Below are 21,530 nucleotides of genomic sequence, written 5' to 3' on the forward strand. Positions count from 1 at the left end.
AGTAGATTTTTTTTTTTAAGATTTTATTTATTTATTTGACAGAGAGAGATCACAGGTAGGTAGAGAGACTGGCAGAGAGAGAGAGAGAGAGTGGGAAGCAGGCTCCCTGTTGAGCAGAGAGCCCGATGTGGGACTCTATCCCAGGACCCTGAGATCATGACCTGAGCCGAAGGCAGCAGCTTAACCCACTGAGCCACCCAGGCGTCCCTAGAGTAGATCTTATAGATGTAAAAGTCTTGTGGTTTGGAGGGTTAGACACATTCACGTTTGTTAAAAACAGGATCATTTGGGGCTGGATATACCTACGCTTTGTGCCAGGATCTGAAGACAAATGGAAGTAGCTCTTATGGGATGAGACATAGATAAATGTCAAATATGGAAATGTCTTGATTATTTTGACACACTTCTCAAAATACAACAATTGTGACATCACCGTTCAGAAGAACATGGAGCTTCTTAACACAGTTTAATACAAGAAATTACAATAAACTGTTTTGCTTCTGTTGGAATATTTTAGTAGTAGACCACTACAGAGGAAAATAAAGGACAGATAGATTCCTCTTTTGCAGGGGATGCATTTGGAAAGACAAGTGCAAGTGTGGGGAAATGCGGAGTGATGTCTGCTCTCCACAAGAAAGAAAAACACTAAGGTCCACTAACAAAATTAAAATGAAGTTAATATACATTTTGAAAAGTGCACAAGTCCGTGAGTGTTTAGGGACAGACAGATATAGAAGGGAAAGAGGCCGGCGGATCCGAGGAGGATTTTCTAATTCCTGTGAGCATAAAACACTAGGTGAGAGGAAGGCAGGCAGAACTGGACCCGTCAGGACCAGAATTCAGCAGAGTGAACTTGCCGTTCCTGGTTGCCATGGGAACAGCTCAAGCTAACAAAATCGAATAAAAAGTTGCAAACGACGTAAATAATGTTAGAGGTGAAGCAACCACAGCCTAGGGAACTCCACCTGGGGAGAGAGACGGCAAGGAGTTGCTGAGGGATGTGTGCTGTAGGTAAGAAGACCAGGAAGCGGAGCTCCATATAAACAGGCCAGCTGGAGACCACATTCTCCAGAGGCCGCGGGAGTATGGCCATCCTCGTGCCTCCCTCACTTACTTTGACAGAAATCAGTGCAGCTCATAAACCAGGGATCTGTCTATCCCTGTTGCTTCACCCTTCACACATCCAAGTGGCTGCCAACAAGGAACACGGAACAGGGAAACCACCGCTGCTCATCCTCCAGGTGACCCAGTTCCACTGCCTGAGATCAGAGAATTGTATTCCCGACATTTAGATTTGCCCACCAGGGTCCTCTGCACCCCCCTGGGGCCTGGGGTGCTGCAGGGAGATAGTGGGAGGGCCTGCCAGGGGGGCGGGGCGCGGGTGGGGGAGGCGAAAAGGCAATCCATCCCGCCACAAAATGCACAACTCTGAGCAGAGCAAGAGATCCTAAAATGCATCTTGTTAAATATTTGCCCTCCCTTTCTCCTATTGTTGGAAATCTCCAGAAACAAGCTATTGGATCCATTCAAGGCTGAGAGACGGAATAGGAGTTGGAGATATTTCACCGTGTCAGGTCATTATTTCCAAAATTCATATGAATCCTAATGATAAGACCTTAGAACAATATCCCAATATCCCTTTCCCAAGCTGGCACGTGAAAACCTGGGGGCAGGACATAAAGTTGGCAGGGTCCTATCATAGGGAGACAGTTCTGTAGACTACTGGGGCAACATGCCATCTTCTTTGGCACCTGTAACTGGGCCCGGACGCAAACACGAAGTGCTACCTTCAGTTTCAGAGAGTCAGTATCACAACTCTCCACTGGACTGACTCAAGGCGCCTCAGCAATCCCAATCCAGTTACCCTCACCCACTGAAAAGACAGAACCTGAAGCCTTGAGTACCCCAGCAATAATTCTGGAAATCCCTAAGGCCAAGTCCTGTAAATTTAATGTGTATATATCTAAATAGTTATTTGTTTTCTAATTGTTGTTTTTTTAAAGTACTGCATTCAACTTACCTTTCTAATATCTCACCCAAGACAGGAGAAGAGGTCTTTCAGGAACAGTCTTTGCCATGAGTTTCCATCACTGGTCCCACCTGGCCCAGTTGGCAGGACTCAGGGGAAGAGGAAACACCTTCTCAAGCCAATTCCCAAAGGCTGTTCTTCAGCTAAAACTCATGCGGTGCTGGTCCCACGGACATGGGAACAGCCATTCGTGCATTCTTTTATTTTTTAATTTTTAATTTTTTTATTAACACATAATGTATTATCTGTTTCAGGGGTACAGGTCTGTGATTCATCAGTCTTACACAGATCACAGCACTCACCATAGCACATACCCTCCCTGATGTCCATCACCCTGACACCCCATCCCCCCCACCCCCTTCCCCTCCAGGGACCCTCAGTTTGTTTCCCGAGATTAAGAGTCTCTCTCTCTCTTTTTTTAAAAAATTTTACTTATTTGATGGAGATCACAAGTAGGAGAGAGAGAGGAGGAAGCAGGCTCCCTGCTGAGCAGAGAGCCTGATGTGGGAATCGATCTCAGGATCCTGAGATCATGACCTGAGCTGAAGGCAGAGGCTTTAACCCACTGAGCCACCCAGGCACCCCCAGGGTCTTCCATTCTTAAACCAGATAGTAGTAATCTTGGGGCACTAGCCACAGGCTTTTTACTCCACTGAGGATTGAAACGTCAGTTGAGACCAGGATTTCTTTGACACCGAGTTAATTTTTGTTCACCAGAATATCCACATAGGTGCTTTCATTAAATTTTCATGAAATGGAAATAAGTTGGAGTTTTTTTCTAGTTCATTCAATTCTCCCTACAAATACATAATTTAAACGCGAGTAGCTGTTAAAAAGTAAATTACACGATCAAAGAAAAAGTCTAATAAACTGAAAGGTTTCTATTCTCCCAGGATTTCTTGAATTCTAAATGTACTCCATTTTTAAAAAGTAAGCAAGGGTTTTAACACAAAAGATTTCACCTAAATTCAAATACCTTATAATTTAGAATTAAAACACATTCCTAAAAATGCTGCTGCTGGAATCCAGTTTTATAACCCATCTCTGCCCCTTTGCCCCCCAACTGAACAGTTAATTTTTTAAAATTCAGAAAGATCTCTCATCAATATGCCCCCCACCCCCGATAAAGCTTAGAGGCCCCAATCCCTCCTCACTCCTCTAAGAAACCTTAATAAAAATATTTACATTTTTTTGCAATTAAAATGTCAAAACCAAAACAGCACAAGGAACTGCCTTTAGTCCAGCCACAGGAAAGAAGCTCAAGCTTTCTAGGATGCTGAGGTTGTCAGGGCAAGACTAGACTAACAGAGCACTGAAGGTCAACAGCAAGAAAGAAAAGAACTCCAGGGTTTGTGTAACATTAGCAAGGCTAAATGTTACCACATTTGCAAAACACCACCAGAATCACAAAGCCAAATCGGTTTTAAATAAGAGGCACCCGACTCAGAATGAAAACATTTCCCCAAAGAAAAGGCAATCTCACTAACGCTGGAACACTATCTTCAGGGAGGAGGGAAGCGGACTGGTTCATCAGGAGCTTTAAAAATTCACTCTATGGGTTCTTTCACTTGAAAATGTTTCTACTTGGGATATGAAGAAATGTAAAAAGCTAGTTAACCTTCATGGTTGTTCTTAATGATTGCATGTAACATTTCCTTCTTCTGCTAGTTCATTTTAGGGAAGTTGGATGAGAAGGGGAGACTAACTAGCTTTTTCCATTTTGATGATGAATTACAGCCCCACGGAAGAGCAGCGCTGGGATCCCACAATGGCACTAGGAGAGGGTGGGAGCACTGAGAAGCTGGGGCGAAGGCGAGGCTGCACACTTCTGTCATTTTCCCAAGGTCATCTCTAGGGCCACCAGCCATCCAGACCACATGCAGAATTTAAAAAGAGACTCGAAAAATGTTCAATGTCTTCACGGGGGGAAAAAAGGACCCCCCAGGTGGGCCATTCTTCTAATTGCAGAGTAGCGGTTTTAACAAGCTGCCTGGCAACCAATTTTGAAGTGTGCAGCCCCGTCTAATTCCATGAGGTTGAAGTGTGGTGCAGGGCTGTTTGTTTGTTTGTTTTCATTGCAGAGGCACGAAGAATGGAAATTTGCCCTGGACACTCACACATGAGAAGCCCGGCTCATTACATGTAAGCTGAAGTCAGTTGTCCATGCAAAGTACATGTATATTAAAGGAGTGAATAACATACCCATTCCGATAGGTCACTGAGCTAGCAAAATCAAAAACAAGACAGTAAATGGATATTTATTGGATGCAGGTCTTGCCGAAAGCTTTCAAGTAATTTGAATTATCTACTGATGCTTACTGTAGGGGGGGGAAATCCCAATGAGAATGAAGAGGGGAGATTTCCCACCTGGTGAGCATGCGGTTGTTTTAGTGAGAGGTGAGCAGTGGCATTAGATGTAAAAGTTTGTTTCTACTTTCTCCCCCCAGTACAGTGCTGATGTAATCAAGAAACAAGAAAGCCGCATGCTACCGCCTAAATTTGTGTGCACTTTTCATAATTACCTTTACATAAGAAAATCCTCCCAAAGAAAATGGTCCATAACTACATTAGGCAAACTTGGAATTTTTTTTTTCTTAGAAACACTGCAAACAATCATTTCGATTTTTTTTTTTAAACTGAAGAGATACCTTTTTACCATGAACTAAGGTCTTCCAGATGGCATATTTTAATTGGATATGTTATCAAAAGGCCAGCTCAAAAATGAATTATGAGTTACCTGCATGCATTTTCATAAATGTCAGCTTATCAGAAACACTAAAATCCATTATTATCAGCATAAATGTCTAAAATCATAGCATAACATGCGAGAGAACTATAAGAAGGGGGAAAGAAAGGAGCACAAAAGGGGATAGATGTTGGATGAGAATTTGGCCTGTAAAAAAAGACTAAAAACCTTAATGTGGAGGCCCCTCATGATTAGTTAATTTCTGAAAATGATATCTGGCTCCTTGAAGAAAGTTCTGACAAAGCTACAGAACATATCCAATACATCCCATATTCTCCTACAAAAAACTTTATAGAGGATTCAGGTCTCAAAAAAAATTTTAAATTATATAGTTATCACTCCATCTTAGACTGAATTTGGGGAATTCTTTGTCCACAACAAGGTAGCAAGAGAATAAACACACTGATTCAACTGTACCTAAAATTATGGGAGCCAGGATCTCGAGACCAGTGGCTAACACAAACAGGCTACCATTTCCACACCTCATCAGTGACGGGCTACACACAAGAACAATAGAGTAGTGACGTTTTTCCTTTTTTAACTGGGTGCATGAGAACCCTCACACACGGGAGAAAGTTCTTTTCCATCTACGTGGTGTCTGTATTTAGAGATCCTGAAACAAAATCCCAGAGGAGTAGGCGATTTGGCACAGTCAGACCCCCAGGGGGCAGCGTCAGGACTAACCCTAACCTCTGGCCTCCCAGGTTCATCCCTCAAACAGGCTGCCTCCCATGAGCCAACCTGAGTGAACTCTAACACAGCAAAGAGTGTAAAAAGTGGCTTTTGACACATAACCTCGCCCAAACCTATTTCACCAATAGGTTTAATTAGGCGTGAGGCAGGGGTACTATCCTCAGGTAGAACCACCAGGGGGGAGGGGCTCCTCAGTGTGGGTACTGAGGAGGTACTTGGAGAGCCTGAGGTAGTGGCTTTTACCAACAAGGGCAAGGAAAGTTTGAACTTGAACCCCTGTGGGGCTATTTTGGTGTGTCCTGGCTACCCTGGCTTTAGGGCATATGTGGACAGGTCCTAGGACTTATAGCATAATTCATGCAGAAGTGGCTTTGTAGTTTTTCTCCAAAGGAAATCTTATGTACTATTCTAAAGGTGTAGTTAATGCCTACTGTTAGATTTGATTCATTAAATGATTTCTCTTTTAAAAAAATGTAGTCTTAAAAAAATGTCAGTGGGGATGCGGTTTATTTAGAACTGGGTACATAGTTCCTCCATCAGTCATGTTCCCTTTCCATACACATACCAAAATCAATTCTCACTCTGGCTCTTTGCTGACAACTGAGAAAGGAAGATAAAAAAACTCAGACTGAGAGGCTAACTCTGGATGAGGGGGCATCCCATCTCTTCTACAATACAGAAATGGGAACTCGGGGATAAGGAGTAAAGAGGTAAGGATCCGATCAGCCTTCTTTGTTCTGGATGAGTTCATACAAGATCTCTACATCTGGGTACAGCTTGAGTTCAAACTTTAGCTAAGCGGCTTCTAACCCTCCTCCTCATCACCTGTTTTGATTTCTTTATTACCTATCAAGCTCAAGGTAGATGTATCTTCTGAGCATTCTTTTGAAATGTTGTTGCCACCTTTCTGTGGCTTTATAAAATGGATGAATGTCCTGACCTTGACTACAAGGTAAGTATCTCGTGACATGTACTTTAATGACCTTTACACAAATACAGCATAATGTGAGATTAAGTCTCACTGCCAGTTCGAAGGCCACATAGTGCCAGGGAACAATCCCTAGATTCTCAGGGGGCACAGCTCTTCCTCCTCAGGCAACTGTGTTGTAGACCACACAGGTGCATTTCTCCTGCAGCTTTATTGCATATCGTACTCCCCCTCTAAAGATAGGGAAAAATGAAAGGCGTCTGATGCTCCTTTGTGGGTTAGTAGGACGATCGCAAAAGTAATAGGGTAAATTAAAGAGCTACCTCTCCGTGAGGTTAGCCATGAGAAGAGCTCTTGCAGATGTAATAGCTTTCCAGGTCACATCTCCCAGCTAAGGTTAAAAGGCTGATTGTGTATTAGCATTTTGGACATTCTAGCAACAAAAGTGAAGCAGATCTTAGGTGCTCATGATGTTATCTGTTCTTTTGTCTTATATAAAGTATAACATTAACAGGGCAATCATAACATGAATGCATTTTATATGTGTAGCTTTTTTTTTTTTAAGTGGTAGAAGTCTAACCATGATTAAGTCAAGTTTTAGAGAAAACTGGAGCCCTTATCAGAAGAAGTGCAGCTGGTAATTGTGTTAATCAAGGCCTTTCAGTTTTAGAAGCATTATGCCCATTCACATCAAAACCCACTTGGAGTTCTGTGCACCTGGTCATACAGCGTGGACTTCTCCTTCCTGTGAGGCATTTGAATATGAAAGGAGGGAGTGGAGAGGAGATGAAGAGGAACCAATGTATCTTTTCAGGACTGGTAGAGATTTCTATCATTTAATTTCTTCTACCCAACGCCATGAGGTAGGTTGTATTTTGAAGATTTGGAAAGTAAGGTACAGAAAGGAAAAATAAGCCCTAGAGGTCACCTGATGCATATAGCCTGGACTGAAAACACATTTGCCCAGCTCTAAAGACAGAACTTTTCTCACACCAGATGCTGCCTGCTCTCTCTTCAAAGTCATTTCTAAGGGATGGTGGGATGGAGGGCTCGGAGGGACAGGCCAACATCTCTTTTCACAGCACGTCCTGCTGAAAGCATCTGAGTATTTCACATATGGTAGGTCCAATCAATCAAAAATGTGAAAATATTTTAATGTTTGTATGCAGGGGTTTTACTTCAAACTTCAGTCTAACTGGCTATGGTGCCAAACATCTATCTCTTGGTAATTTTCTCCAGAATAAAATCAGATAGGATTTAATCAGAGTCAAATTGACCCTAAGATGAACTCAGCTAGGGCAGACTCTGGGGAGCACCCCACGTTCTTGGCCTCATTTTTCTCTCCTTTTCAACACAAAGCTGGGTCCCACAAGCTATTTGCAATAGCTAAGGACAGTTCAAGAACAAACTCTGTTGTTAAACAAAGCTGGACACCTTTGTTTTCCGTTAGCAAGGGGAATTGCTACAGAACTGTAAATCCTTGCAAAGAGACTTCTGTACCCTGATCACGTGAATAAACAAACCACTGAAGTCATTTTTTAAACATGTTCAGTTGCAGCACAGCAGTGAACAGACACACTACATGAGGACCAATTGATGGCTAGAAGGAAAAATTACACTCTTCAAAGCATCCCATTTGGTGGCAGTCATGATCATTAGTGAAAGTAATATCTATTTAAAAGCAGTAAATGCCTATTTCCAAACAGAATAGACTGGCATACAAAGGAAGCGTCATCCCACTCAAACATCCCCAGGCTTCCCAGGGAATCATTATGGTCTGTCATGTTAACTCACTTCCTCCCCCTCCCCTTTTCCTTCCCTGCTGAATATTATCGTCTAAAATCAAATTAAATACTAATGGTAAATGTGCACAGGAATCACTTCAGGAAAGCAAAACAGTCAGACTCAAGAGGTTATATAAAAATATTATTTCTCACAGTAAAGATCGGGAACCCAGATGGAATTGTGAGAGCATTGCAAGAGGGTTACAGGAGCTGAAGCTCTTAGCCAGGTGTCTAGTTAATAGAACCACCAAAAAGGAACATCTTAATAATTCCAGAAGATTCCAGCTCTCCTTCCTAGTCTCTTCCTCTTAGTTCTAAGATCACTCATTAATGATAATGATGATGATGATATGCATCAAGATGAGAACTCTTACCTTTGGTAAAATAGCACAAAAAGGCAACACGACACGTGGGGAATTCCAGAGTCTGACCCATGTAATGATTACTGTTATCCAATAAATACTTAATAAACATGTCACAGGTCATTTATTTTGGACTCAATTTTCAAAGAGAATGAACTGCCTAATAAGATTTAATGTACTGATTTTTAAATATGGCAAATTTAAGATGGCCCCTGAAATATATAATTATATTGAGTAACCTTCTCCTCCAACATGGCTGATATTTAAGGTAGGTCTTATTTGTATGTTCCAAACTAAGTACTCACTCTTACAAGTTGGTCTTCACATTCTCTTTGGAAAATGACTTGCTATTTATTATTCTTTTTTGATTCTTGTGCTTTTTTAAATGTTCAATTAGCCAACATATAGTACATCATTAGTTTTTGACATAGTGTTCAATGATTCATTAGCTGTGTATAACACCGAGTGCTCAACTGGGGTAACAGGGTGATGGCTATTTATTCTTAAGACAAACCAAGCTAAGACTATTATTTAAGTGCATGGCAATTAAGAAGAGCAAGGATTATAACCAGAACTTCTGCATCTACTTTGTCGTGTACAGAACTTTCTGAACCACTCAAGCTAAATGAAAATGAAGTCATTTCAAATATACTTTTTGAGCAAAACAGGGTAAGAGAATGCCCAAGAGATAGTTCTCCAATTAACATAGCTTCTACCTTCCCAATTTCTATCCGTTGGCCATAAGTAGGCAGAATCTAGCTGGTTGAAACTGAAAGCGCTAATATTCCAAATCAACCAGTTCCCCCTCACCAAAGAGGTCTATCAATGATGAGTTGTTGGTTTTGGAAAAAGAGTAAAGAGTTAAAAATAGACTTGTTCCACAGAGCTGATGGGTAGATGCCTATGGAGGAAAGCCCTGGTACTGAGGTTAATGCAAGGGGGAAGCAGACACAGACTGCAATGAACATCCAAAGGAAAAAAACTCACCTGTGCTAAAGCTGTGCGGAAAAAAAAAAAAAAAAAAGCTATTCTCAGGTGGCTGAAAAAGCATATTATTTTAAACCAGAAGAGCGAAGAATCACAAACACTGGTGTTAAAGACCCTAGAAAACTAATTAAACATTCTAATTTTATAGGTGAGAACACCCCAAGAGATAATAAGCCTCATGTAAGATCACACTACGAGCTGGAAGATGACCTACATGTAAATACTGGTTCTCCTGAGTCCATGGTCATCAGCTCTTCTACCACAAATGAGACATTTCTTTCTTCTGTAGTTCACTTGAGTCAAGTGAGAATAAATTGTGCTAGTTCCTACAAATTGTTCTTACCCTTATGAGATTTACTCCCCTGTATAGGATGCAGAAAATTAGACTTGCAATTCTAGTACAGAATGAGGAAAACTATTTACTGACTGTTGCTCAAGCAAGGACACCTACCCCAAACCTGTGGGGTCAACAAAGTCTTCTCAGTAGATCTGATATTTAAACTGGTTCCTTGAGGGAGAAGTAGAAATTACACAGGGGATGATAGAGAGGAGGAGGAAGCTGTTCTAAATGGAGGGAATAGCTGACATACATGGTCACAGGCAAAAGAGCACTGTCATGTTTGAGGAAGTGAAAGGAATTCAATATGGCTGAACACTGAGTGCCTGGGGTGATGTGGTGAGAGATAGGACAGGAAAGCTGAGCAGGACTCACAAAACCTGAAGGGCTTTATGTCTAGTTAAGAATCTGGAACTTTTCTCAAGGTAGTGGGAAGACAAAGGGTTTTTAAAACAGGGAAGTATAAAGATTAGATCTGCATTTTGGAAAGAACATTATAATAGCTGAAAGAAAAAAAAATGGCGGCAGAGGTGGGTAAGTACAAAAGGAATCAAAGCAGTTAGTAAGCTGTTGCTGTAACCCAGAAGACAGGATAGTTGTCTAGTACGGTATCTAAGGGGGATAAGGAGAGATGCTTGGATTTGAGATATTCAGGCCATAGAGTCAAAATGCCAGATAATAATTGGATATAAATAGATGTATGTCATTTGGGAAAGAAAGTCAAAATTATTCTAAAAGTCTCTGGTTAAAGCTAGGAGCATAAGTCCTCAGTTTAATACTTAGGACCATTCTAGTAACAATAGAAACTCAAGACTGCTCTACATTTTCTCATCATGAGTGAAATTGTGGAGTTCTGGGAGTCAAAGACTGAACTCTACTGGAAATCCTCACGAAAATGCTATAACCTAGTTGTACTTCATTGGGACAGTCATAAATTTTTGATGAGAATTTTCCAAGAAAAAAGAACGTCTAATAGGCACCCTCCATCTCAATGCCCTCCTCACATTCTGGTGGATTATGGGTTAGGGAAGGAGATTAGATTCAATGACCTATATTCTGCTCATGCAGCATCAATTGTGATCTCTTCCATTTTATGATGGAAGTTGATTAATCCAAAGGAAGCAGGATTAAGGTTGCTCAGAAATAAGAATTAAACACAGAAAGTTTTAGTATCTCTATATGGATCAGTCAAGGATCTTAAGGTTTCATGGTTTGAAACTGGAGGAATGAAATGAAGTATGTACTTCTGGGCTATGGTGTGTCCCAATCCCCACCTACAACATAAATCAGGTACTCACCCCTTCACCGCCATTTTCACCTGTGTTGGCAAGCATTTCCTGCAGGGCTCTCACAGAGAGGGACTGTTCCAGCACAAAATTGCAGACACAGAGATCTGGAGGAACATACTGTGGAAATAAAACAAGAATGAGGATACCTTCTCATATCAGTTGGGGAGAGATCACACAATAACAATCTCAAGGGCAAAGAGCTTATCAACCAGTGAAAGGTGGATGGATGGATGACTAGGAACATAAAAGGTAGATTTCTCTTATTCATATTAAGGTGGGTTTCAGGAAGGATTCTAAAGAATGAGAAGAAGAAAATCCCTAAATCTCAAGGAAACAGTGACCAAGCTCTTAGGACCAACTTGACTGCAGTTGGTGGTACATACAGGAGAGGACACACACACAGCATTGCTGAAGAAGGGAAAGGAAATATACATTGATCAACACTGATGCCTGGGTAGGACCAAAGGAACAAAGCCACTGAGACCTCATCCATGATAATCTGTAAGAGGGCAATGGACAGACCACAGTGTGGCTCTGGGCAATAGTGACCATGATGGGGAATCTATTTACTTATTAAGAAAACTTGGAGGCAATAGAGGGAATTAAGAGCTGTACAAATATAGTTCTGAACAAAGAAGTGTCCAGAATTATAAGAGCTGAAGACTCCTACAATAATCACTCTAATTTATTATGTGCTCAGGTAACATAATAATTATCATGCTTGTTCTAGAATATTTGTCAATAACAGTTAAAGACAGCCTTTGGTGCACACTGACTAGTAAGTACTTTCTCTGTGCCAAGCACTGTTCTAAGTGCTTTGAATATATTAACTCCCTTAATCCTCATAACCACCCTGTAAGACAGGAATTATTAACATTCCAGTTTATAGCCAAGGAAACAGGCATAGAGAAGACAGAGAGAAGTTAGGTCTGCTGCCTGAGGTCATGGCTTCTATTTGGCTGAGTCAGATTCAAAGCCAAAGTCTATCTACTTAATTCTATCTACACTGTTCCAACCACTGATGGAAATATTAAAGCTATTCTTCACAACTAGAATATTTTCAGTCAGCAAATATTTAAATATTACATTTATAGAAAACACAGCGCTTGGTCGTGAGAAGCACACATCACTGTTTCATAGGAGCTTAGACTCTAGTTTCATGATTTGCCAATTTCCTTGGGAATATAGCTTATAACCAACCACATACCAAGCCTTTGTTTCCTATGGGGCACTGGAGAACATGGTCACTAGGAGAAAACAAGATTGAGGAATGAGGGCCAGAAGTCACCAACAGCTATATCTAACACTCTGAGACAGGTAAAGTGGTTTCCATGGATGTCCAATTTAAAAGCCAAAGCAAGCCCACTGCTCAGGCACAGATAACCTCTGATGTCAACATTTTCATTTGTAAAATAATGAAATGGGTAATCTCTAAGTTTCCTTTAATTTTGAAGTGTTTCATACATTATTTATCCCCCTGCAAACCTCAACACCACCAAATAAGATGTTTTACTTGCTGGACCTACTATTTCCCTTTATTAAAGTGTTTAGACTGCCAAGTCAAGGATGGGTAATCCTATCCCAGGGGTTAAGGACCTCTGGGCCACTTAAATTTTGAGGACTTTTCTACAAAGCATGTTTCCACTCAGGGTCACCACAGTCCAAAATCTAAAAACCCAATCTTCCTAGAATTCTGGTATAACATACAATTTCCTTGTTCTTTTTATGAAAAAGACTATAGGAGAAACTATAATCAAGAGACAACAGCTTTTATTTTGTATATTTCTTGCTTTGTCTTCAAAGTCTGCTCTTGCTGTAGGTAATTAACTCATCTGTATGAGACTTGAGCGAGCCAACAGCTGTTAATGCCAGGCTGATCATCACATCCAGGAAATGTTTCTAGAGCATATACAGCATCATTCTAAGTAGCATACACTATGACAGAACACTTCCCTAAAGGTCTTACACCATAAACATATCATCTAACTCCATTTCCCCAAACGCAATGCCTTTGCAGAAAATGTCACAGAGATTCCTTTCTACCACTTCTTAGTCTATCTGGATCTCATGTCACTAGAAGAGGAAGCCAAAGAGACAGAGTTTGTGTGTTTCTTCTTCTTCCACTTCAGGAAAGCAGGTGTTTTGGAGATTTTTTTATTCAGGAATGTCTGCAGTGATGGTTGGTACTTTAAAGTTGTTTTTTTTTTTTTGTTTGTTTTTTAGATTTATTTATTTGACAGAGATCACAAGTAGGCAGAGAGGCAGGCAGAGAGAGAGAAGAAAGGAAGCAGGATCCCTCCTGAGCAGAGAGCCTGATGCGGGGCTCTATCCTAGGGCCCTGGGATCATGACCTGAGCAGAAGGCAGAGGCTTTAACCTACTGAGCCACCCAGGAGCCCCTAAGGGTACTTTTTGGCTAACCAACTGAATGATTTCAGCCTTCATGCTCACTTTTACAAAAACCCTATGGAGTCCATTCTCCTGTAGACATAAGTCTTCTGTAGACGGGTCCCAGGGCTAGATATCCTGCCGTGGCAGGAGACTGTGTGATTCAAAGCCACTTTTCTCTTTCCTGGGTCTGGTTTACTTGGACAGGAGAAAGGAGCATTTTCCCAGCACCGCCATCATCCATCCTGATGGAAGACCACCAGTAATAGAGACACAAGACATGCTCCAATCAGATTTGTCTTTTTCCTCCAGATAGGTAAGTCCCAAGGCAGTCATGACATCATTACTGGTACAAACAGCGCACGTAAACGAGAGACAACAGCCGTGGGAGAAAAACCCTCAAATGAGAGCCCTGTACCTCTCCTTGGTTTACACAGTTTCCTTACGGTTTAATTTTTCTACCTCTGGAGTATGGTCCTCAGCTGGAGCCGGTGCTTGGGGATAAGGTGACACCAGCCAAAGAGCACACAGAACAACATAGGGACGGTGGCGAGGGAAAAGACAGGGCAACAGGAGTATCCGGAGAAGGACAAAATGCAAGTAGTACCTTGTGATATAAACAGAGAGCAGAGCCCAGAGCCAGCTGACCTGCTACACCTGCTGCCAGCCTTAATTAAGCTCCACACAGGCCTGAGCTCCCACCTCCCCGTTCTTCAAGAATGAGCAAAGGCCACTCGTCCATCAAAGCTAATTTGTTTGCAGCATGAGAGTCCCCCAGGAGGGCGGCTCATCGGCTCTGGACTCTGGAGCCTGGGCCTCAGTCACTCTGCCTGGCAGGCATGTGGCCCATGTTTACTGATTCTCAGCATGGAGAGAAGGGCTCTGTTGACATCTGTTCTGACACAGCTCTTCATCTCTCTCCCCAGCCCCGTCCGCCGCCTAGAGAAGTGCTACATTCCCAAATGCCCTCCAGAAAACCTTGAGATTCCAGGGTCCTGCAAAAGCCAGGAGCTAGGTATTCATTTAGCTCCATGATGTGGGAAGTAGAAGGGAGGGCCTGTGGACTCCCCATGGTCCATAAATCCATGTAACATCTTCCTCACTGCACCAAAAGTGCTTTTTTTCAGGCTTACTAAAAGCAAGATGGTGGGCATCTGATGCTCTTGCTGTCAAATTCACGTAGCATTCTTCTGCCTAGCACCTCACAAGAAGCTCTCAGCACTGTGCTGGCTTGTACTAGCCAGGCTTTGGGGGAAAGGAAGAGGGAGTCAGTTCCAAGTGGGGGAGAGGCTGTCCTCCCTCTATTCCCCTGTGAACCACACTCTGTTCTGGCTTGCTAATTCTCAAGCAGTGCAGTCTGTTTTGGAATGTGGGTATCCTGAAAAATCTGTGTCATTCTACTTTGGGTATCTCCAGTACAAAGAACAGCAAGTGCTCAGCTCCAGCGTTCTTGAATGGACTCTGTGTTCTAGAAGACTCTCTGAGAGTATGTGGCTGGTGGTGGCTGTGGCTGTAGGCAAATTGGAGCGAGCACTTGCCTGGCTGGCTGGGCCCTTTCGCCAACTTGTTTACGATTCAAAAGGCCCCGTCATGGGTCTCCTTCCACTTCTCCATTAATCTATCTGGATCTCACACAGTCAAGCCTTAATGATACACCACCTAAGTGTATCAATAGCTTTGAATTAAAACCAATATTGGGTATGTTAGTTAAGTGTGAATACTCTTTTAACATTGGGCTCCATGAGGTCTGATATCTGCTCAACTGCTTATTAGTTGAACGAGGATAAGCAGGTAACTTAGTCTCTGTCTCAGCTTCCTTATTTATAAAATAGAGATACAATAGTATCTACTTCTCAGCATAGACAGTTCTTATGTGTAAGAACTTAAAAATAGGGTCTGGTACCTAGAAACCAATGTCAGATATTATCCATCACAGAGCACTGAAATCAGAACATCAATAAGTCACTTATATGTTCATTTACAGATCTAGTATTTTTGAGGTTCTTATTATGTGTAAGGACAAAGCAAATTCCCCAGCCTTCAAGGTTGTGTGGTCAAGTGCAGTGTCAGGGAAGCAAATGGACAATTTCCAAAGTATGCTTCCAAAGGCTCAGAGTGAGTAAGAAATGAGGAAGCATACAGAATTGAACGTGGCTGGGGTAGAAGGGTGGGGAAGGGAGGTGGTGGAGAAGATGGGAGCAAGAGAGGGAAAAGAGAGGGAAGCAAGTAAAGGGAGGAGAGAAGCAAGGTTGAAGAAGAAATAGGCATTAGACTGAGAGGGTCTTGAATCCCCCTGTCAACGAGTTTGGACTTTATCTTCAGAGCAAGAGAACATCATTAAAGGAAGTTATTCAGGAATTCGTCTAATCAAATTTGTATTTTTGAGAGATCCTGGCAGGTCCATTCTGAAGGAGGCTAGACCAAGGCAGAGAAACAAATGAGGGGTTTGTTGCCATACGCTTGTTATTAGGTGACAATAGCGTGAATTAAAGTAATGGAGTTGAATGTGGAGATACGAGAATTAATTTGAAATATCTTGAGAAAGTAGGAGAGGTGAGACCTGGCAATTAATGGAATATAGGAAATGAAGAAGATGACCAGGATGGAAAAGAGTGCAAAAAAGCTGGGGTTCAAGAATAAGCCACACCATATATCAAAAGGACCACAGAGATGATAATTGTACTTGGCAAATTATCCACCGGAACCTCACATTTGGGCCAACAGATTGATGACAAGAGAGCGGAGGTCTCTGTGACTATGTATGGGTATCCCCTCAGATGTCAGCAGAGGTAGGCTCATCTGGGAAAAGAGTGGGAATCTGAGAAGATGATGCATATTCTCCTTAATAAGAGAATTCCTGGAGATGCAGCCTCTAGTCAGCCCAATTAGCCTTACTCTCCTTTTCCACGTCCATTAAGCAGGTCAGCCGGTATCTGAGTACCACAATGCACATTCAGTACTGCCCTAGCTGCTGTGGGGAACAAAAGAAAAGGCCTGGCTTCTGTTCTTTAAGAAATTTTTTTTTAAAGATTTATTTATTTGACAGAGAGATAGAGAGCGATCACAAGTAGGCAGAGAGGCAGGCAGAAAGAGAGTGGGGGAAGCAGGCTCCCCGCCGAGCAGAGAGCCGATGTGGGGCTCGATCCCAGGACCCCAAGATCATGACCTGAGCTGAAGGCAGAGGCTTAACCCACTGAGCCGCCCAGGCGCCCCTGTCCTTTAAGAAATTTTAAACCTACTGTACTAAAGACATTATAGAACAACGCAAAAGAGAATATTCAGTCCTCAATGGAGAGGTCGGAGTTCTATGTCCTGCAGGACACAGGGCCCTCTCAGCAATGTTGTGATCAGGAAAGCATAGCCCAGGCTGGCGGCTGGCCTCAAGAAGGTTTATGTGAACAAGAAGTTCCTGGCACATAAAAGAACTCAAATTTTTGTTTAATGAATGAACAAGACGGGGGAGTTATTCAATCCATTTTCTTGTGTCTTCTTCCCTTCTGTTTAAAATTCCATTAGTTGAAGCAGCATTTTTTTTTAAAGATTTTTATTTATTTATTTGACAGATCACAAGTAGGCAGAGAGGCAGGCAGAGGGGGGGGGAGGCAGGCTCCCTGCTGAGCAGAGAGCCCCATGGGGGATTCGATCCCAGGACCCTGAGATCATGACCTGAGCTGAAGGCAGAGGCTTAACCCGCTGAGCCCTCAAGCAGCATTTTTAAGTTACAAGTTTCACTGAACCTTTGTCCTTACTTTCCTTTGCCTTTTCATCCAGCTCCCCCAAGAAAAAGGTTCAAGCACTTGTGAGTGTCACGAGTCAGTGAAGGGAGTAGGCAAACGAAGGAGAAGGTAGAGAACAACTCCTGCTTACTCATTTTTCTACCCATACCTCCCACGCCAGCCCCAGGTCTGAGCAAGTAGGTGCATGTATGTGACTGACACCGCATTATATTTATGTGCTGATGGGTTTGCATGGACTCAGCCCTACTCCAGGGGGTAGGCTACAGAGTCTAACCTGCAAGGTGAGGTCATTTCTAATGCCTGGCATCTGGGGAGAAGCACTGCATGTGCTAGTAACAGGCAAAGATGGATTCAGTCCCCAGTGGCCTGGCTTCTAGATGCATCGTGTTTGTTCTATTTCACTATACCACCTCAAAGAAAAGATGTAACCATCACCCTGTGATGGCTTGATGTAGTCCTAACTAAAAGACCATGGACAAGAAGGCTTCCCAAGCTTCCTGGCACAGAAACCTAATCTCTTCTCCAGAAGATATTCCAGTTGGGTACACGGTGCTATTGGGTAAGACCGATTTTCCATGTAGGATAGCATTAGGATGGCTGGAGATGGCATGTGTGACTTGAATTTCAGGAGCTTTAAGCACTTGACAGACATTATCTCATTCACCTCCATACAGCAGACATGAGCTCATTTTGTGGACTTCCTCTCCTATTGATAATACATAATTATTTGTATCGTGCTTATGCTGAAAAGGCAGAACCAGTCATTAACCAAACTAATACCCACATCTTGTCCCAACCAGGTTTTATGTAAATATTTATGCAGTTAAGTACTTTTTAAACCTACCTTTGTCATCTCTAAGTTTTTGATAAATTTATAATAAAATTATACACTGAATGTTTAAATATGAAGATGTTGCCTAGCTTTTGGATTTCTATAAAGATACAGGATGGTTCTACAACTGTTTGAGAGACAACTCAACTGAGGTACAAAGGAACTGGGTAAAACTTTGACGGGCAAGTGGAGAAACAAGAGTAGAACCCATATGTACATTTTAAATGCATCCATTTACTGACCTATATAATTTTACCAGGTATTGTGCTGAATTCTTTATAAATATTCTCCCATTTAACACTAATCTTGACCCTTAGGGAAGAGATACTAAACCGATTTTACAGATGAGCAAACAGACTCAAGCGCTGAAAAAGCTGCCCCACAATCACATGCTGGAAATGACACCTAAATCCTGAATTTCAAACTCAGCTCTTTCTGATTGACCCTGTGTCAGTACTCCTGAAGGTCTCATCCCTACCCCAAGCTCGAAGAATTCTAACTACTAGGCTGCCTCCTCTCAAGTTTTATATTTTAATGACTAGTTAAGGGTTTCATATTAGATTCCTGACTCTCTCAGAGTTCTCTATTTTGGAAGAGCCACTGGGAATATAAAGGCTACAAAAGCAGTGAGTGAGACAATCAGAGATGAAGAACTTCACAAAATTGAGGTTTCTGGCAGGCAAGATCACACAGGCTGTCACATCTGAGATGGACTTCCCACATAAGTGCTCTCTTCCAAGAGACAATTTAACTCTGGGCAAGATGGGACAGGTTTCCACCAAAGATAGACATGTGTAGATTTGAAACATGTACCTATCCAGATGGTAAACATTTTGAGGGAAGAAATTTTGCTTATCTGTATTAAGAGCGGTTATCATGAAACAAGTTTGAAGATGTATAAAAACTTGCTTAATTTTTTATGTTTTAATGCTCTGCTATGATAAAGGATAGAGGGTCTTTCTGAAAGTATAGACAGTCACTATTCATAACAGTTGAGTTCCAATTTTTGCTTATACTGTTGCCAACAAAAGCCATTATATATAAGTAGTGTGGTACACATGTATTTTAAAGATTTATTCATTGAAGTAATCTCTACACCCAACACGGGGCTTAAACTCCCAACCTGAGTTGTGATCAAGAGTTACATGTTCTTCCGACTGAGCCCACCAGGCACCCATCACAAAATTTAAACATATAGCTGGAAAACATTCTTTTGGGGAAGAAGAGGAGGAAGAGGTCATTATCTTTGAAAGAAGGAAGTGACGAAGGTCCCTTCTGATCGATGCCTGAGGAGTCAGTTACAGGAACACAACACCCTCAGCATCCAGCAGTCTATAGGTGTGTGCAAGTGAGGGGGGAGTGGGAGGGAGAATCTCAAGCAGGCTCCACGCCCAGCACGGAGATCAATCTCAAGACCCTGAGATCATGACCTGAGCCGAAATCAAGAGTTGGATGCTTAACCGACTGAGCCACTCAGGCACCCCTAGGTACATGTCCATTACAGGATGAGGGAGTAGTTCGGGAAAAACTGACAGCTGTTGAAAATCACTGCTGCAGCACAAAGAGACTTACTAAGAAGAAGCACTCACCACCATGGGCAAGCGAGGGCAGCGTCTGATGCCATGCTGGCCTGAGGTTTACTCCAAGACAAGAGCAAGGAAAGGCATGGAATAAGCTGATCCCACGCAAGGAAAAGGGAGAAGGCTATGAAGGTATTAAAAGGTGTTGATACTAGAAAAAAAAATAAAAACTACTTCTACTACCAGGAATCTAAATAATTATTAAATAATTACTCAACACTTGCTGAAAGTTTTTAAAAAAGGATTACTTATTTTAGAGAGAGAGTGAGCCCTCATGAGCAGGGGAGGGGCGGAGAGCAAGGGAGACAAGCAGAGCCCCCCATCAGTCATGTGGATGAGGTAATGACCTAAGCCCAAACCAAGAGTCAAAGGCTCAGCCAGCTGAACCACTCAGATGCCCCAGTGAAACATTTTCTATGCAAGGGAGGTTCCACGGCCACCTAAGAAGCAGGAAGTCCAAATTGCAGGACAAATATCCTTTGACCAAAGTCTTGTCGAGAAATGCCAACCAAAAGTGAGGAAGAACTAAAAACACCCACAGTCACAGTTCCTATGCTTCATCTGTGAAACGTCCAGATACGGGTTATTTAATGGACACTGACTTCTCCTGGGGGTGGGGGGAAGATTGTTAATTCAAGTGAGAGCAACACTTGCAACATCAGTTACCCTTTTGATGATCAGGGATTTCTCACAAGAGCTACTACAAATAAGCTCATTCTGGAAGAATGAATGGAGAAATATGGCGGGGCTGAGAATCTCCTGGGTAAGACTGCTAATAATTCAGATTCCTGGGGCCCTAATCAAGGCAGCTACTTTCAAAGACTATCCCAGATGACTCTGAAGTAGGCAGTCTCTGAACCCAATTTGAGAGACACTGCAGAACAACTGGACCAAACAAATGAATTCAGGATCCTGGAAAGTAGCAGATTCTCACTCTAGATCCTTCCTTAAAGAGTTCATCAAAATATAAAATTTTCTTTCAAATGAATAATCCCCCAATGTGAAATCCACATGACCATTGTTTTTAATAATCTTTCCTGAAATGATCCTATCCAAGAGTAACATCTAGGTGTCCTGGACACCTAGTTTTCTGCCAAGCATCAGTGTTTCTGGCACAGTTAGGAAGAATGTTACCAAGGGCTTGGCAAAAATTAGTGCTATGAAGCTGGTGTTCTTTAAAATAAGAAAGAAAGGGCAGCCAAAGAAGCAGAGACAAAACGCTGGGCAGCTGGTGGCTAAAACTGCCTGCTGGGAGAAAGCGGAAGTGACAGGCTAGATGGCTGGTTTGGTTCTGGACTGAGCCAAGATCCCCCCATCGACCCTCCCCTACCCCCCGCCCTGCCCAGCATGGTCAGCATGTTAAGTAAGGAAGGTGCCAAAAGGCTTAAACTTGGAACACTTGCATCTCGAAAAAACAAGCTGAGTGGCAAAGCAGAAAAATGGACCTACTTTTATGGAGAGAGATATCTAAAACAACTCTTTATATGGTCCTTTAAAAAGATGGCTACATATAAAAGCCTAGCTTAACGAGGGGCACAGGTAATACACCAAGCTCTGTGGATATATAATAAGATTCTAACATCAACTGTTATTTTGCAGAGCTTGTGTATCTGAAAAAGAGTAGAGCTCAGGAAAGAGGCTAAGCAGCATGTCAGCAGGGAGATGGACCCTGCATACCTGTCCCAGATTCCCTGATGGTGTTAGGGGCATGAACACCAGCTAGAAAAGCACAGGGTCCAAGATGATGAAGTTAGAACGAGGTGTGGTGGGCAGATATACCAAGGGATGAGGTGAAAACTGAGAGGGGTGGGCTGGTAAAGTCTAGCTCAACCTAACATT

The 21,530-nt window shown here is 42.3% G+C and overlaps 1 protein-coding gene across 1 annotated transcript in view; it reads right to left on the minus strand.

Moving 5' to 3' along the window:
- The window catches only part of RYR3 (ryanodine receptor 3), a 352,315-nt gene that overhangs the window by 307,262 nt on the left and 23,523 nt on the right, over positions 1–21,530 (minus strand). Inside the window, exon 3 of the mRNA XM_059183407.1 lies at positions 11,165–11,272. Within this exon, the coding sequence (XP_059039390.1) occupies positions 11,165–11,272 (108 nt within the window). The remainder of the gene's footprint in view (positions 1–11,164; positions 11,273–21,530) is intronic.

This window comes from Mustela lutreola, chromosome 7, assembly GCF_030435805.1.
Source record: "Mustela lutreola isolate mMusLut2 chromosome 7, mMusLut2.pri, whole genome shotgun sequence".
Lineage (NCBI taxonomy): Eukaryota > Metazoa > Chordata > Mammalia > Carnivora > Mustelidae > Mustela > Mustela lutreola.